The 19,727-nt window shown below is 32.6% G+C and overlaps 1 protein-coding gene across 3 annotated transcripts in view; it reads right to left on the bottom strand.

Moving 5' to 3' along the window:
• Window positions 1–258: 258 nt before the first annotated feature.
• The window catches only part of LOC141455098 (POU domain, class 2, transcription factor 2-like), a 290,468-nt gene continuing 270,999 nt past the window's right edge, over window positions 259–19,727 (bottom strand). For 2 of the 3 annotated variants that reach the window (XM_074129961.1, XM_074129959.1), the window contains 7 exons: window positions 16,996–17,093; window positions 13,103–13,213; window positions 12,498–12,716; window positions 12,281–12,346; window positions 12,036–12,189; window positions 9,546–9,918; window positions 259–8,135 (listed from right to left, as the gene is read on the bottom strand). In XM_074129961.1, the coding sequence (XP_073986062.1) occupies window positions 7,985–8,135; window positions 9,546–9,918; window positions 12,036–12,189; window positions 12,281–12,346; window positions 12,498–12,716; window positions 13,103–13,213; window positions 16,996–17,093 (1,172 nt within the window). In that variant the 3' untranslated portion in view covers window positions 259–7,984. The remainder of the gene's footprint in view (window positions 8,136–9,545; window positions 9,919–12,035; window positions 12,190–12,280; window positions 12,347–12,497; window positions 12,717–13,102; window positions 13,214–16,995; window positions 17,094–19,727) is intronic. The other variant, XM_074129960.1, reaches the window with a different exon arrangement.

Genomic DNA, 19,727 nt, shown 5'->3' with positions numbered 1-19,727 from the left:
CCTTACAACACTATTTTCTTTTGGTTTAAGTTGACGTCACATAAAATGTAATCATTCAAATATAAAAACCAACGAAAATCACAATGTGTGCCAAAATAAAATCACTTGGCTTAATGATATGATCAATAATATAAGTAAATATTGTACATGTCTTTGTTATTTTCTTTGTAACTTTCAGTGATGCACAACCGTGGTTAATTTTTATAGTTTGACTGGACTTCTAATCAATTTTAATTACTTTTTTCTTTTCCTTTTAAATTTTCTAAAACAAAAATAGATGTACAAAATTGTTTAGCTCCTACCGTCATTTTTTTTTTTAATTATATGAGACACCGGCAAGAATAGGATATATGGGAGAAAACGAAGTACCTTGTTCAGCCATAAAATATCGATCAGCAAGGTATGATTTTAAGATGAGGTAGCAAGTTGAAGGAAGGATGCCCTTAAGTTTCCACAGAAGACCCCGGATGCCATACCTGATCAAATGCTTGAGAAATGTATAGGAAGGCTCCCGGGCAATACTGTCTCCGCTCAAGAGAGGTTTCAATATTCTTTCTTCTTTTTTGGTTAAAACTAAAGGATCAGCTTATAGAAATCTACCACTAAACGAAATTTTCTGATTAAATACAACGCACGTTGTAACCACAACACTTTGGTAGTTACAATGTTTGGACAGGCTGTAGCTGAGGTGTCTTTCATTGTCAAGCAATAAATCGCCTCCTACCAAAATACATTGAATAGAAAAAAAAAAATCATTTATAAAAACATATGAATGAAGACATGTTGGGTGAAGCAATTCTCTGTAAAATTTTAATTTATCAGAGAAGTATGAACAACAGTAGCGTAGCGAAGTAAAAAGTACATAGGCGAACTGTTAACGTTTTAATCTTCAACTTTTAAATCACTAAAACTTCTTTTAATGAACCATTCAAATAACGCAGCTATCTGCAACTTGTTCATAAAATATAATTCACAAGAATGTGTAACGTGGACATTGTACAGAAACAACATTTCAATTTTATAATATTTTTCAAATTTGGAGTGCGCATCTGCGCAACAGAACGAAGCTGCGAAAAGCACTAGCCTTTGTTTTATTATTTAACGTTCAGGCTGTTTATTCGTGAAACACATAAAATGATTTTTATTTAATCAAAGCAGCAATAAGTAGTTAAACAAAACTAATAAAAGTATAACGTTTTATTTATTCCGAAAAATATTTTGGGTAGGCTGAGCCTTGGAGCATAAACGGAAGTTATGTCAATAACATATATTTCACTTAATGTCAGTAATGTATGGGAAACTGTTTTAGTATGTGATGACAATTTCGCATTAAGCTATCTTAAGAAAGGTATATCTTTTGGTCCCCCTTTAATCGTCGTACTTGAGTAGTTAAGTGAATCCTAAATTTTACAACTTCTTAACCGAAAAAGCTTTATCTCAGCTCTTGGAACTGTTACCATCCAGTCTTAGGAAACATATCCGTGAGGCTAGTTAATCAAATTTCAGTTTCACACAAAATAAATTCGCAGATATTTCAGAAAGGAAAAACTGCATCTATTTGTAGTAACAAACCGGGAAAGTAATTCTTTTCCGTTTACATTCCTTTATTTCTAATAAACATGAATTCTTCAAAAACAAGCTTTTTGCAAAATAGTCCACTCTCTTTGAAGCTTTTAATCCCACCTTTAAAAAGTTATTATTCATTTTTAAATTTCCTTCATCCAACTTGTGCTTATTAAAACAACTCATCTACTTTTTATTCTCCAATTTTATACTTACGCAGGAACTTTTTCATGTAGTAGCAATTTTATTTATGAATGAAGCCTCTGACCTGAAGCCGTGATCACTAATAGGTTGTGCATCGCTGGAGTATTGTTGGAACGAGAAAATTTTGTACAGATCCATAATAAATAATATTTATAAATATGAAACTTAAAAAATACAATGAATACATTCAATATTAACATTTTTTAAATAGAAATTTTTTTTATTATAAAAAATTATTGAGAAAAATGATATGAACTCTGTTCAGCATTATGTTTCTGTGAACTTCAGAACATTGTTAACAATTTGAAGTTAATTTTTTTTTCAGCGTTGTTTCATAAAGTTTTGTTTAAGCTTATACGTTAATTGTTTACCTTTTCTCTTTATCTAAATCCTATAATTCACAAAATATTTTTATACCTATTACTTAAAAAGTAATTCCTATACTCAGTGATGGTTATTACAGTAGTTTCTTTTTATCATTTTGTTTTTATTTTTAAACTTTGTTTTCATATTAAAACAACATATAAAAATTACTAATTTTAAAGTTGAACTTACGCATTTTATATGCGGCTCATTTGATATATATTTTATGTTGTATATATCTCTACTCTAACAGTCTATCTTTAATTAGGTACATATTAATGTTCACACAGTATAGCATGTTATTCATTCATTTAAATTGAAATATATAATCTTGTTTTTCCTTATTAAAAAATGTTCACCTGAATTAGTAAAAAGATATTTAGATATTTGTGAAAAAATGGTATACTTTGATGATTATACACCTGAGTTGTCCCCACTGCCGTATAATTTACTTCATATCAATCTACAAATTTAATTTAATAAATATTTAGTGAAAGAAGGAGAGAAAGAAAAGAATTTAGCATATTTATCAAAGGAAAAATTTTAAATTGTGAAGGAGTTCGGCATGAACCGCTTAATGTCGTGACTAAGCTCATTTTGTTGGATGTTAAAATGTTCGCTTCCTAATTTGTTTACCTCTAATCTATATGAATATCTTTATTTTGTACAATTAATTTACTAATCCGTAAGCATTCACGTTCACATATAGTCAACAATGTACATGAAACGTGATAAACATGTAAAACATAAATTTTAGTTGTCCTGGATCCAATGAATAAGAATATGTTTTTTTAATCAATATGAATTCTTCCTATTCTTTGTGCTTCACAAATTTTCCTCACGTTTTCAATTCATTGTATGTTTAGAGATACGAACAAATCTCTTGCATCAGTATTCGTTCTGAAACTATAAGACCCTAGCAAGTTTGTCTTTATAAATTATATTAAACTTATAACTGAATTCAAGAATGGTTGCAAAATTACAGTTAAATTAAACTAATCTATTATAACACCATTTAGTATATTTTGTTTGACGTTGGGGTTATTGATGTAGGTATGTACTTCAATGAGGAGAAAGAAATATTAAAACAAAGGTTTGATTCATAAATACCTTCCGTACAATACATACATATGTTGCCTGCATGGGTAGTTCGTGGAACTATTTGTGTTAAGCGAACCCACAGGTCGAGCTTATCTCACACAGAAACACTCTCATGAGAGTCTTTAAGGTCTTAGAATAATCACTTCCAATGCAGTTTACAATCTGTGCTTGCCTGAAGATGCAACTACAATGCACCCATTCCAAAAGATTTCCATTTTTGCCTTCTTATTCTTACCTTTGTTTACTAATAATGAAATCTACAATAAAAATTTGTTGTTTCATTAGCCATTTAATAAGCGATTATTGTTCAACCTTTTAATCATAAGAATGACAAGGTATGTTGGTTAAGTACCAAGCAATATTGACCTTCTTACATCGTGGAGCTCAAAATTTTCTTTTCTTGATGGAAAAAAGAAAAATTCATTTAGTAACGCAGCGAGCAAATGGTTTAAAACCAGGTTGCGAATGTGGTAGACTAGGCAAGAGACTCAAAAGAACCCATTTTCTTTAATATAAACATTAATGACCCAGAATCTCATTGCTTTTTCCGAGCATAAAACGAGTTCCAAAGATCCTAGCGAGAAATTTTTGGTAGAGAAGAGCTAAGAAGACTGGTAGAAATTAAATAGTGGAAGAAAATAAAAGGATGATGACAGACATTTAACTTTTAAACTATTGAAAGTTTTCTTGATGCAAAGCTAAACAAACCGTAAAGGTGATTGTAAAGATAGTTTGCTGGAAATCATTCTAGAGAACAAAATAATATTGCAATAAGAATTTTCTTGGACAAACAGGTGGCTATGAAGACTTAGGAAAAGCCGGAGTGTTCATCAAAGCTGAAGCAAAGTTCTTCTGAACTGTAGGTAAGCCCATGAAGGCTACATAATTACGTTAAGAAGTGTATTGTAAGAAGTGTACAAAATTACGTTAGTGAATTCTATTAAGTAGGATAGGAACCCTTCGAGGTCTAGATCGTACACCTTAAAGCACTTGTCTAGATTAACAAAATTCAATACTAGACGTTCAGTTGTCAGTAACAAGGTGCATATATTCTAGGCCTAGACTTCGAAACGAAGGGCTTAAAATTTAAGTCCGCCAAAAAACAATTTATGTTCACAGTACATTCTGTACATTAGTCAATAAAATAAGCTTGTTCTACTTGTGATCGTGGACGATAGATAGGCTGGAAAAACCAGATTATTTAGGTCAAAAGAAGTACCATGCAGGTTGCATAATAATCTGCAGTATTTACATATGTTTTATGAAGGTATTTCAATGCCTTTAAAACCAATTTTTTTTTTCAATTTTAATGCAACATTAACTCATATGACTGCAATCATTGAAAAAACAGAAAAACTAACTAGAATTTTTCGGGAGACTTAAATCATATCTTGCAATATAGGCATATGAATGTTTTAAGCAGTATTTATAACACATATAAAAAGGCATTAAGCGGTGCACACCGATTTCCAGAAATATAAGAGATTAGAAAATTTTTAAAGGATATTTTTCTGTTACAAACTCTTAATTTTGTTTTTCTCTGCCAAATCAATACCAATCCTCTCGTTGTAGGAACACAAATTAGGAAAAATAAAAATAAATCAAAGAAAAAAAAGCTTAAATAAAACTTTTCAAAAACATGGACGTGTATTTGGTTAAAAATAAATTAGTATAAATAATAATAATAAAAAAAAGAAGTAAAACAGAAGTTGTAGGTAAAAATAGAATTTTTTTAAAACAAATATGGGGTATGTATGTTTGATTAAAAACAAAAAAAAATAAAATAAAATAAATTATTTAATAGTTACGAATATTTAATTAAAAATTTAAAGAGAGTATTGGGTTGTTTTTAATTTAGAAGGCTATTGCTATTTACTCTGCAGTCAAATAAATTAAAATACACATACGAACACAAAATCTTCTTTCTTGTTTTGCTTCATTGTTCTTGTATTAAACAAAAAAATAGTAATAATAATAAAAGCAAGCAACAATAAATACGCTAATTACAAAATCCTAAAAATGCTTTAGCCAAGCATATTTAAAAACAAAAAGAAATTAGGAACTCTTTTGACATTTTGGTCCTCACTAAAATTAGATACATCATTACAGTTTTCTTATCAGGAAAAAACTAATTTTGGACATTTGGATTTATGGAGTAAAAATTCCATTTCCCGTAACATTTTCACTTTCTTTTTTTTTTTTTTTTAATAGCACATTTTAAAGGAAAAAAGTGAAATATTTAGGAACTTTTGAAAAAATTAAAAGAAAAGACAAATTACACTGTTATTTGTTTTTGGAAGACATTGTAAGCCTCTAAAATGTTTAAACTTTTCTTCTACTTTTTAAAACTTTTCTTCACCTTTTAATTTTGTGAGATCATTCATAATTTTCACGAAATGTAGCATATTTTATTTTTTGCTTTCATGTAATTACAGTCCAGGTGATAATGTTTGAAACATTATTAAATTCTCTCATTCTAAAAGTAAAATAATATTTAAGATTAATGACTTTTTTGAAGCTCTGGTTTAATTTTGTGCTAATATGTATTCTTGTATTTTTTTTTTTAGTAATTTGTTTTTAAAACTGATTTTCAGGCTTATATAATTATCTGATTAAAACACAATCTTGATCCTATTTTGATAATTGATAGAAGTAGCTCTCTTTTTTCAATTTGATACTTTACCATTGTCAGCCATTATTTATCTTTGAGCCAGTATTATCCTTGTTTCACTAACATAGTTCTACATTTATAAGATCTTTGTGAAAATTTTATTAAAGCAGTAGAGTTGGCTAGGTCCAGGATCTGCGAGACCGATAAGCTGCGGTCCCAAGCGTTTGTCTGACACCAATTTTCTTGGACCTACTCAAGTGGAAGCCAGTCATTGTACAATACAGAGCCGAATAGCCCGTCCTGAGGGCCGGAATCGTAATGATATATTTTGGGAATCAGTATATTACTACATCCAACAGTTTTGCCAATACTTGGTATAGTGCATTCAAGAAAAAGTAAACGAATGCTTGAGAAATTAGGAGTTCAGAGATATTTTACGTTACTGTAGGCTTATCTTAATATATGGTTTAGGCTACCTATATTAAATTGCCTAACCAATGATAAAAGAAGATATATGAGATTAAATTGGAAAGTGGCTGGCTTGTAGGAGCATCGAATAACAAGTTCAAAATAAAAAAGAGTGGTAGTCCTATCAAAGGTTTTTTATCATTAAAATTTACTTAAATTTTAATTTGTGAAATTTTCTGAAAGTATATTTGAATTACAATTATTTTAATTTAAAAAAGGAAAATTAATTATGTTTTCCACCATCATGTTTTTGGACTGTACAAGCATTTTTGCTTTATTTATTTATTTATTTTTTGTAAACGAACTATTTTCCTATTTTTTCATCTTCTAATTCTTCGCCAGACAAATTTGGTAAATTATATATGAAAAAAATAAAAATACCAAATTCATGTGGAGAAGAAGATAATACTTTGATCAATTCTTTTTTTTAAAAAAAGGTAATTTGAATTTAACAAATTATGAAAATTAGAGATAAACAGTTGAAAAAAAAACATTAAATTTAATGTTTTTTAAAATTATCTTTTTTGTTTTTCGTTTAACTATACTTATTGTATACATTCAATGTGAGAGCTATACCATGTACTAAATGATAAAACATAATTGTCAGTTAATTATTTACAATAAATTTTTTTTTTTTTAATTAAAAAAAAAGTCCTTTACATAGAAATTAATAACTTATTTTTTAATTTAATACTGTACATATACCATTCGTCTATACAGTTCGATCTATACATCATCACTAAACATCTAATTAATATCTTCTTTTTTTTTTTTAATTTTTAATTTTATGTATAATTATATTATTTTTTTAGAAATCAAAATTCATTTCAGTAAAAATAATTGCACTCACTCGTTCACTCTAATGTTCTTCACGTGGTAAAATTTTATCGACACCTTTGGACGATGTAACAATTTTTTTTTTTTTTTTTCTCTTTTAATTGTTTGGGAAGGAATTTTTAATATATATATATATATATTTATATAGATAATTTTTTGTTTCTTGTATACTTAAAAATCACTAAGTATTTATACCCTAATATATTACAAATTTTTATAAATGTTACTTAATAATGGCAGATGTTAACAGTTTTTATTTATTCATTTTTTTTTAAGTTTCATTTCCCAAATAATTTCGTCATTATTAAAGTATGATTTTTTAAAAAAAAGAAGTGTTTCAGCACAGTTTATAAAACACAAAAATATTGTCCTGCGCTTATAAAGGCATTGTTATTCCACTATAACTATTTACAATGATCGTTAACAATAAAAATTGAAACAGTAATTTTTGTTTTAAATCACAATATGCACAAAAATTAATTTTTAAAATTACACACATTTACAATAAATAGTTGAACTTATTATTTTTATTATTTATAGTGGAATTTACATTGCTTTATATTGAAATTAAAAACTGTTCTTTTTTTCTCTTAAAAAAAAACAAAGACTATCAAATAATTTATTAAGAAATGAAAGCTTAAAACTATTTGCTGAAAACTGCGAAATTTTCATAACAATAATTTCAATTGCTTACTTAGAAAATTATTTTTTTGTTTATAAAAAAGATTTTCAGAGTTAGAGAGGTGAGAAATGTGCACTGTTGGCCGACTGTAGCTGGAGATGTGTTGTCTGGGTGGTTGGCGGCGGGTCGTTGATAGCGGCCACACTCTGCCAGGGTCACTGTGGCGCCCTCGGCGGCCCTACCAGCGCTAACGGTCCTCCGGGTGAACTTGCCAACGGGCTGCCAAACATGGCCGTACCGCCTCCGCTACCTGGTGAACCCATCGATGCATTTGGTGGTGGATTGATTCTTTTCTCTTTTTGTCGTCTAGAAATTAAATCCTTTTATTAACAAAAGCTAAAAACACTTTCTCAATTAATTTGTTCATCATTGAAATTAATCAATATCTTCAAATTTAGATCCTAGAGGTTCAGCTGGCTGCCAATAATTTAAGCAAAGTCCCCAGTCCCCAGTCCCCAGACGACTTTACTGTTTCAGAAAGAAAGATACGAGGCAGACCAGGCAAGCGCTGGTTGGAAGAATTAGGGATGACAGCAACAGAAATGAACTAAATTACAAAAAATTTGTTACAAACCTACATTTGGCTGACTGCAGAATTAATCCGTCAAGGCCGTGGGGCTGTAAGGATAATTATAAGGCTATTAACCAGCCACTGCAGGCTCAGGAAACACATGCATTGGCATGGGCCTGGCAGATGATAGCCTTTGTAGGTTCTGTGTCAGGAAGAAGAGGAAACGGCACTGCACGTGTTGTGTCAGTGTGAGGGGCTTGTCTGAGCTAAGGATGTTACTTCTCGGAGAGGAAAGACCAAGGCCTTGGAGAGCTTTACCCAAGAGTTGCTCTCCAGCATCAAGAGTCTGATTAAACGGACAGGTCTGGAGGGTGAGCTTTAGAGTGAGGGGAGCCACAATAGATCCAAAGGGGTCGCAGTGGCGTAGGCCTCGAGGCCGCCCTAGTCTAATCTAAACCTACATTTCTACTCTAGCAACTAGAAACTGCAGATTTGTTTTATGCAACATGAATATAACTAACTCTAATAGGAGTAATATAACAAATGGTTAGAGGGCTTGCAGAAGTTGAAAGAAGTGAATTATTTGGGTTCACAGTGAATTATAGCCCACCATTAAAGGGTTCTCTTTATTGATGGTTTGGGTTTTTTTCTACCGTTGTTGATAGATGATTTTTGGTGAATATCGAGGTGCGATCTTAAATAAAAACAACTTTTTTGCTTTATACCAACGTTTCCGGTAATTTTTACTACCTTCTTCAGGTTATTATAAAAAAAAGTTTGTGAAGTTTAATGTAGAGCTCTACAGTTATGATGATATACTTCGCAGCTCCACATTAAATTTCACAAACTTTTTTTATAATACCCTGAAGAAGGTAGTAAAAATTACCGAAACGTTGGTATAAAGTAAAAAAGTTGTTTTTATTTGAGACCGCACCTCGATATTCACCAAAAATCGTTCTCTTCATTATTATTCCCCGCAATAGAACTTACACATCCATAACATATGCCCTCTAAAGGAGATCTAATTTGGTTTAACTTTACTTCAAATTTCGGACATCTAGATCAGATCCAGATTCATTAAAAGTGAAACAAAATAAGCAGTTGCTAATATGGACAGGCCTTTTGTAAATGTTATCTATTTCACAAACAAAACTAGCACACACAAAAAAAAATAGACCGTTTTGAAAAAAAAATGTAAAACTCACCTATTACAAAACCACACTCTTACTACTTCCTTTTCCATAGTCAAACTGTCGGCCAATAATGAAATTTCTTCTGATGTTGGTTTTGGATTTTGAACAAAAGCTTTTTCTAAAGCAACTCTAACGCTAGTCTCTATTGATGTACGTTTCTTTCGTCGTCTTCCAATAGCTTCGGGCGTTGTCATTGGATTACTAAGTGAATTTGGATTATTGAGCGAATTATCAGCGTCTAATAACCATTTTTGTAATAATGGTTTTAGTTTACACATATTCTTGAATGATAGATTTAACGCTTCAAACCTAGATATTGTTGTCTGTGAAAAATCATTTCCATATAATTTACCCATTGCCAGACCTACATCTCCTTGTGTAAAACCTGAAACATCAAAACGATATTTTTACCGATAAATTTAATAAAACTAATTCTCAAAAATTAATTTAGCGAATGTATAAACAATCGCTTAAGATTGATAATATGAGGGTTAGCATTATTATCAAAATAACAACATATCTCCAGGTTTAGTATAACTTTGATAAATAGATAGATAAATATTATTATTAAATGTTTACATTTAATTACAAAAGATAAAGTACCAATGCATGTATACATACGAGGGTCGTTTGAAAAGTCCGTGCAAAAATAAAAACTACTTAATTTTTTGGGGGTAAACCTTTTTTATTTTTCAACATAGTCTCCTTTTAGGCTTATACACTTCGTCCAACGCTGCTCTAGTTTGTTGATCCCTTCCGAATAATAGGATTTGTCCAAGTCTGAAAAATAGCCATTCGTTTCTGCAATCACCTCCTCGTTTGAATAAAATCTTTTTCCCGCCAGCCATTTCTTCATATTGGGCAACAAATAGTAGTCCGAGGGAGCCAAGTCTGGAGAATAGGGGGGATGTGAAACGAGTTGGAACCCTATTTCCATTAATTTTGCGACCACAACTGCTGAGGTGTGAGCTGGTGCGTTGTCGTGATGGAAAAGGACTTTTTTGTGGGCCAATCGTGGGCGTTTTTCTTGCAGCTCGGTTTTCAAACGGTCCAATAACGATGAATAATATGCGATTATTCCTTGCGAATCCCAAAAGACAGTCGCCATAATCTTTCCGGCCGAAGGAACGGTCTTCGCCTTTTTTGGCGCAGATTCCCCCTTAGAAACCCATTGTTTAGATTTTTCTTTGGTCTCAGGAGTGTAGTGATGTATCCATGTTTCATCCACAGTGACGAAACGACGCTTAAAGTCCTGCGGATTCTTCTGGAACAGCTGCAAACCGTCCTTGCAACACTTCACACGATTTCGTTTTTGGTTAAGCGTGAGCAATCGCGGCACCCATCTTGCGGATAGCTTTGTCATGTCCAAATGTTGATGCAAAATATTATGTACCCGTTAATTCGAGATGCCCACAGCACTAGCAATCTCACGCACCTTCACTCTTCTGTCATCCATCACCATATCATGGATTTTATCAATGATAAACTGTTCTAATCGAAGGTGCAGAGTCACCATAATGTTTATCTAGCTTCTCTTTAGTCTCCTGAGGCGTTTTGCCTTTCATAAAGTAGTGTTTAATCAACACACGAAATTCTTTTTCGTCCATTTTTTGAAAATCACTCGACTTCCTCGATTCAAACGAATGCCAAACACAAAGAAATAGACCGATCTGGCTGAAACTTGGTGTGTGTTCTTCCAAGAGATGCTACTAACTAAACATAACCTCGATACGCGCCAGTGGTGCTATCTCTCTGACTTTGCACGGACTTTTCAAACGACCCTCGTATTAACTTTCATTACAGTTTAGGGAATGCATAGAATGGACAGGGATAAAATTGCATGCAAGGTGCAGGCAAAAAAGGAAAGAAAAACCTGCATTTAGAGAAGGACATGCTTTTATTCTTTTGTGTTTTCAGAGAAGAATTTTCAACAGACGGTTTTCGATACTATACGGAGATTATCTCCGTAGAATTTATGGCCCAGTACGTGATGGACAGAACTGGAGAATCAGGAAAAATCGGAAGATATATGCTTTGTTTAAGGAACCGGATATCGCTAAAATTATAAAACTCCGAAGACTGCGATGGGCAGGGCACGTGGCAAGGATGGGGGGATGAAGAAATACCCAAAAAAAATTATGGATGGTAGTGTACAAGGTCCCAGGAGGGTTAGGCAGACCAAGAACGCGATGTGGGCAGGACTGTATGGCAAGAGATGCTTTGGCATTGCTTAGATTCCATAACTGGAGGGTGGCTGCGCAGGAAAGAGACGCCTGGCGGGCACGTCTTGAGGAGGCCCAAGACTCTTCATGAGTTGTAGCGCCATTTAAGAAGAAGAAGATACAGAGATTATGGTAGCTATCTCATGGTGTGTGTCGATGCTAGCAATATCGAGGGCAGTTAATATTTAATTACAATTAAAATTTTAACGTCGCAGAATATTTTTAAACTAAAGTACTATAGTTATTATCTCATAATAATTAATAAAAATTATCAAATTACCGAGTTTAATTCTTCTCTGTTTAAAGGTTTTGGCAAATTGTTCCAGTTCTTCCAAGTCTGTAGTTTCATCTGGTTCCATACTATGTACTTGTGGTATTGGAGGCCTGTGCACTTTAGGTACAGGACTACCTTTATTTTCTGCTAATAGTCCACTCTGTGGAAAAAGAAAACAGATTTTTAAATAATTTTTTTTTAAATAATTAATAAACATTTATGTTTAAATTGTAAATAATGTAAACAAGGACCTGGACAGAATGTGTAGTTAGCCTAGGTGGGGTGACACTTTGCCTCAGACTTGGAGCTAGTAGACCCTAATTACATAATTGTAACTATTAATTACATAATTATGTAACAATTTTATTAATATTCTATTTGGTTTTTTAATACAGATAATTTAGAATATTTAATATAAATAAATTTATAAATATCAATTCTCTTTATTACTGTAACAAACTCCCTTACCTGATTATGCATGAAAAATTGTGGATGGTGTTTTGACGTAGGAGGTGCCTGTGGTTGAGGCTGTGGTTGCCGTTGCTGTTGTTGTTGCTGCTGCTGCTGCTGTTGTTGCTGTTGAAACAGTACATATTGCTGCAGGTGGTGATGTAATTGTTGTTGAAAAGCTTGAAGACTAGCACCGCCAATTTGTGATTGTACCATTAGCTGCAAATGTATTGCATTCTATTTAGAGAACAAGATAAAAGATAATTAATTAGAAAAATTTTTGTTTGTTTCTGCTTGGTAATTCTAGCAATGTGTATTGTCGGAAAATTAATGAACTATTTATTTCATTTATACAAAGTTAAAATGATGTAAAAATGAATGAAAACAATACGTTTATTTTACTAATAAAAAATAATTAAAATAAAATCAAAATCAAGGTTGGGAAATAAATTTTTGGAAGTAGCTATTAAGTAGCTCTAAATTTTTCTTTCATCCACATTCTTCTTAAGATTTTACTTAGATACAGATATCCTACTTTCGAGACCCAGAACAAATAATTATGGGCTTGCTGGCCAACTCTCATGGGTAACATAATAGTAAGAATATGATTTAAGTAAACTCACTTGGCTTAATTGACCTGCTTGTATAGCAGCGATTGCCGCTTGGACACTTGTCGGATTTGGCGGACTGTGTGGTGCGGCTACAGATCTGCTTTGTTTCTGGCCTTCCGTTACCTGTCAAATGAAATTATTGTAAATAAACAGTAGATATTTTGATAAAAACTAAACTTAAAAAAATAGCTTACGAATTGCAAAAAAAAAAAAATTCTAGAAAGTAGAAGAATCTACAGGATTTGTTAATCTTAAAAAGTCTACCGAGATTTTGAATGAACGAATTGATCGTTGCTTGTTTAATGAATTATCATTAAATAGTTTTCTAGTTTGTGACCCCTGCCCCCAATTTTGTGTTGACTCATTCATAGTGGATCGATATTCTGGATAGTTGTTCAGAAATTACAAGGGAAAACTATTCGGTAAATTCAATGTAGATCCAAACTTGAAATAAAGTTTATCTATTCTATTTATAGGTAACTCAAGAGGATATACAGATTATGACGGTCCTTAACCTACTAGAAGTCTTCATAAAGGTAAGCCTAACTTGCCTGATATTTTTAACCGAAAGGAGTATGCTCTATTTCTCATCTAATAAAAGCGAATAAGTGGTTAACCCGAAAAAAAAGAGAAAACGTTTTTTTGGGACGAAAAAATTAAAATATGCCCTTCATCTTAGGGCTGGAAAAAGCAGAATTGTTTGTTTGTTATAGTAATATTAATTTAATGAATGTTAGAGTAATTTTTTAATTATATTTAATTATATTATTTGGTTAGAAAACTGGCGTATAAAAATTAACCCAACTAAGTCTAAATACATAGTCTTCACACTCCAACTCCACCACCTGTCTTCTTACAACATACACCTACCCCACCAGCCGACCATGTGCGGTACCTTGGAATGTACCTAGACAAGAGACTTACCTGGAACCTCCATACGAGACTTAAACGTACCGAACTAAACAAACGATACAAACTTCTAGCCAGACTACAGAACAAACGACGACTCTATACAGCTCTTCTCACACCAATATGGGACTTACGGACTCGCAACTTTACGGAACAGCTAAAAAATCCAACATCAATATACTGCAAACACTACAATCCAAAATACTGCGCCGCATAGCAGACGCTCCATTCTATGTTAGCAACCGCACAATACATACAGATCTCCAAATTCCACTCATCTCCGAACTTGCCAAAATCCGATATAAAAATTTTCATAAAAAACTCTCATTTCATCCCAACCCTTTAGCTGCAAACTTATCTTCAACTACGGCTACCCTCCAATCCTCGAAGACGGCTGAGGCGCCGTTGGCCTCGTGACCAACTGGGTGACTAATGGCGGCCATCACTGGATGACCATCATTCACGTCTGCCACGCTCTTTATTTATACCTATCACATTTACCTATTGTACCCTGTAGGTACAGGTGTAAATCTCATTAAAAGGATAAATAAATAAAATTATATTTACAGATAAATTTTAATTAAAATAGCAAAATTTAAACTCTATTCCTAACTAAACACAAAGTTGACAGATGATCAGCAATCATTTGTCGATTCAATGATGTTGATTAAATCAGAAACAGCTCATAAAAAGTACTTTCCTCGCTTTACACTAAGAAGGAAAACAAAATAGTCCATATCTCTTAATATAAAACGATTAATTAAGACTGGATTAAGGATGCTGAAATTAAGAATCTTGTATGAAAATGTTTTATTATTATTGAAGCCTTCATATTTAATCTTATTGCTACTTAACCGGATTAGCAAGTTCTGATGTGCGGAGGAAACATTTATTTTTACTTAATGAAGATTAAGCGGAATCATATTGAGGAGGCCAAGGCCCAGTCCCATAGTAATAGTAGTAATGAAGTTTAAAATAACCACTTCTATCAGAGTAATGAAAAAATAGAAATCATGGCGAACTGATTGAAAAACCGTTTGCAGTGAAAGATGAATGAATGAACGAGTTTTGGGTTAAAGAGGGAAAAAAAGGAGAAAAGATAGTAATATTGAAGTAGAGGCCCGTGGGCAGTCTGGTGAAATGAAGGTTACCCATAAGAAGACCAGGGGGAGGTTATACTTGGTTACAGGAAATTGCCTACTACACACCCTCCTGTGGACACTCTATGTTTACCTAATAGCCTCATATTCCTCAACATACCCTCCTCCTCCTCTTCTATCCAGTGTTGCATTCACAAAATGATTTCATCGTACATGCGCTCGTTCAGTTTATCGATAAATCTAATGTCGAAAGACATTTTCCCCTGTTTTAATCAAATATAAGGGGAAAAAGGACAATGTAGTCTCAATCGAAAACAAAAATTATATAATTCCTAGATTTTATAATCTGTTAGGTCTTTAATAAAATGGTAAGTAAGGAAATTTTCGAGGTTATTTTAAACGAGCATCAACGATACTTCTAAAAGGTATTAAATTACTCACGTCTTCCATTTGAGGCACCGAATAGTATTGAGATATAGGGAAATATGACTTTAGGAATTCCAGCAGAGAGGGATACAACAAATAGCTCAATAGGATCATAAAATTTAGAAAGTCGTTAAGGAATAGATAATTAATTAGATAGATGCTTTAAGAAAGAAGTTTTCCTCAGGCACACCCACTATGATCAATTGCTAATAGCCATCTGCACTCAGAAGTATTAATGATACGCGACAGTAAAATAGCGATCCATATTCAGTAGAACATTTCCACTACAGTAAAATAAATACTGCCAAGTAGAAACCTAATCAATTTAAGATTCACGAATAAGTGATTAAAAGTAAAATTTAAATTTGAGAACGAATGGTATGTAAAAATCATGCACATTAATATTAACTAGGGCAAAATTTGATTGTAGATTATAGAGTCAGTACATAGAATGAATTTATGTTCTGGATTATTATAAGAAAATATTTATAAATTATTGAATTAGACTCTTTAAACAAGAAAAACATTTTATCCTAATTCTCTTAGTTTTATTAAGAAATGCAAAATCGAAGAACAAATAAAGTTATAAAAATAATTAGGCAAAGAAAATGCGAAAAATGTTTATAATTAAAAGATAAAGAGAATAATGTTAAGCAAAAATAATGGAGCAGATTTTTTTTAATTAAGAAAAATGCTAATTAATCATTCATTTCATTAATTAGGAAGCAAAAGTGACCCCACTACATTAAATTTTGTCTTCTGATTTAAGAACATGGAGGGCGTATATCTAAGAATAAAGGTTATATTTTAAACATTTATTATTATCTTAATCGTTTAAAAGTTATAGGAGAGTATTTTCTGAATAAAAAAAATTATAACGGTATATCCTTAAAGCTACTACACTCAGTATAATTCAGAAAAATCACTGTTAGTTATGGTTTACTAATTTACATATATGGACCTTTAGTTCAAGCGCTGTAGAACAGATAGCGCACGCATCTCAATTTCTTTCATTTTCTATGGGTTATGATTAGTTATTTACTTTGTAAAAGTTAATTTTTGAATGGATCTGATACAAAATTAAATTTCTTTAATACAATGCAATCTAACCTACTGCATAATATTAAGCAACGTTAAAATAAGGCTATTATATTTAGTTTTAAGTAAACTTAGATAATTTATTAGTGTTAATTTATAGAATATACTTGTGGAATATTTTAATTTTCATCAAATCTTCTAAGAACCATACGTTAGTAGAATATTTGTTAGATAGGATTGCTAGAAATGTGTGAAGGGCTGTGAAATAACAACTGTTCTTTGTACATTATGACTCATAAGTTTTGATTTAGATTATTTCTGCCGTTGTATAGGTTTAACGCGATTAAGAGGGATTTAATTTTACTTTAATTAATGGCATCTAACAATGAGCAAATAATATATTTATGAATTAAATGTAAATATAAATCTAACCAGATTCAAAGCGCCTTTATCGTCTTCCGTCGGTTCGCAACTACTAGAGCTGACACTGTCCTGACTTAGATCTTCGGCTTCACCATTTAAACCTCCATCTGAAAGACAAAATCATGTGGTTAATTATTTATTATAATACTAACATTAAAAATATATTTTGGAATCGTGAATAAAACGAATAATATGGAAGGAAAATAAAAGAAATCTGATGCCTCCATTAATAAGGGTGCAGTCGATTTTTAGTAATGGGGCACACGTAGTAAGTGTTGGCTTGTTATCCCGTACCATTAATGGTTTATAACATAAAAGGGGTTAACGGTAGTGGTGACTGTAGCCACGTGGGCGATCACGTGGTTAAAAAGTTTCCAACCCCTTCCGGGCGCGTGCCATCCTATACGCCATTTTTTGTCATCACCCTTTATATATATATTTATATATTCTTCTGGTTGTTGTCGATTCCCCTCTCCTTCTTCTTCACAACCTTAACACTGAACAACTCTCAACACAACTGTTGAAACCTCCAGCTATGTTACTAAATGGTCACCACGTCATACATTATTTATTAAGGAAATGTTTACAATAACTTCCTACGACTGCTGCCAGCCATCTGTTGTACTGTTGCTGTACAATATAAAATAGAATACCAATAGTTCTGGGAACACCCGCATTTATAAATATCAAATTTCTAATAATTTCTTTTATAATTTTTATTTGTATGAATTTAGTTAATAATTTTTAAACAGAGAATAGAACAGTAATAGAATATGCTCCTCTTTTAGTTTTTAGTTTTAGATCTTCGAATGTACAAATCAACACTGACCACCAGTATGCAGCGTCTTGGATTCAACCAACATAAACACATTACAACCGCTACAGCCAAAAATCCTTTGTAGAATTAACATGAATGCTCATCTTTTTATCACTAATCTAACGACTTTTTTTGGCAGGCAGGATGCTGTGAGTTCTATCATTAGATTGGTTGATTCTTTGGATCGTACAATGAGTTCTATTTCATAAGTGCTATCTTTTAATAGATAAAATGATTTTTTTAACTAAGGGAACAGTACGAGGGTCATTTGAAAAGTCCGTGCAAAAATATAAACTACTTAATTTTTGGGGGTAAACCTTTTTTATTTTTCAACATAGTCTCCTTTTAGGCTTATACACTTCGTCCAACGCTGCTCTAGTTTGTTGATCCCTTCCGAATAATAGGATTTGTCCAAGTCTGAAAAATAGCCATTCGTTTCTACAATCACCTCCTCGTTTGAATAAAATCTTTTTCCCGCCAGCCATTTCTTCATATTGGGGAACAAATAGTAGTCCGAGAGAGCCAAGTCTGGAGAATAGGGGGGATGTGAAACGAGTTGGAACCCTATTTCCATTAATTTTGCGACCACAACTGCTGAGATGTGAGCTGGTGCGTTGTCGTGATGGAAAAGGACTTTTTTGTGGGCCAATCGTGGGCGTTTTTCTTGCAGCTCGGTTTTCAAACGGTCCAATAACGATGAATAATATGCACCTGTAATAGTTTTACCCTTTTCCAGATAGTCGATGAGGATTATTCCTTGCGAATCCCAAAAGACAGTCGCCATAATCTTTCCGGCCGAAGGAACGGTCTTCGCCTTTTTTGGTAACCTATTGTTTAGATTGTTCTTTGGTCTCAGGAGTGTAGTGATGTATCCATGTTTCATCCACAGTGACGAAACGACGCTTAAAGTCCTGCGGATTCTTCTGGAACAGCTGCAAACCGTCCTTGCAACACTTCACACGATTTGAAAATCACTCGACTTCCTCGATTCAAACGAATGCCAAACACAAAGAAATAGACCGATCTGGCTGAAACTTGGTGTGTGTTCTTCCAAGAGATGCTACTAACTAAACATAACCTCGATACGCGCCAGTAGTGCTATCTCTCTGACTTTGCACGGACTTTTCAAACGACCCTCGTACGTTAACAACAATTAAAAGTAAAGTAATTGTCTTATTTTTTTAGGCGGGTTTTACATCCAACTACCAAATTAGGTGTCGTGGGCGGAGGCGAATACTATGAATTTGTCATATTAACCATTAAATAAAATCCAAGGCCTAAGACCGAGAATCGAACCCAGTATCACAATACATATTAGCTTTACAGGTCTCGCCTCTAACCGCTCGGCTACCGTGGCGCCTACGTTAACACCAAGTACTTATCTATCACCATGGCACACAAATTAGATTGTCTTTAGAGTAAACGATGTGAATTTGGAAGATTTGATCAAATCTCTAACTTTTAAATTTTTTAAAAAATATGTTCATGTTTTTCTCTTCTCTGAGAACTGTACAACTGTTAGTCCACACCAATTTTTAAACGAGAGATGGAAGCAAACTATTTGCCTGCCTTAAACCTTCCTTCTGCAAGCAAGCCTTCTAAAGCATAGCAACAGTTCCTGCAGCTGATTTTACCAACAAGAAACCGGTCATGAACAACTATATTCGCTGAAATCGCTGAACAACAAAGAACATTGAACGTCTACGCGTTCTTTTTTTCTAGGTACGAGTTACAGAACTTTGCCCAAATACAGTATTTTGAATTCAATATTCATAAACCTCTTCTTTATTGTAAAAGTAATCCAAACCTTCTTATCTAGAGCAAAGCTTTAATTAAACCGAAGCTTTCAAATTGTGCCTAAACTCAAAATTTTGCTGAATTTACTGGATTCTAATTCGGTTCTAATTTTTTTTTTGAAATTTAT

The sequence above is a fragment of the Rhodnius prolixus genome, unplaced genomic scaffold (assembly GCF_049639745.1).
Source record: "Rhodnius prolixus isolate KJV_2025 unplaced genomic scaffold, Rpr scaffold_21, whole genome shotgun sequence".
Classification (NCBI taxonomy): domain Eukaryota; kingdom Metazoa; phylum Arthropoda; class Insecta; order Hemiptera; family Reduviidae; genus Rhodnius; species Rhodnius prolixus.
Note: the sequence above shows the minus strand (reverse complement) of the source record. Positions and strands in the feature narration are given on the sequence as shown.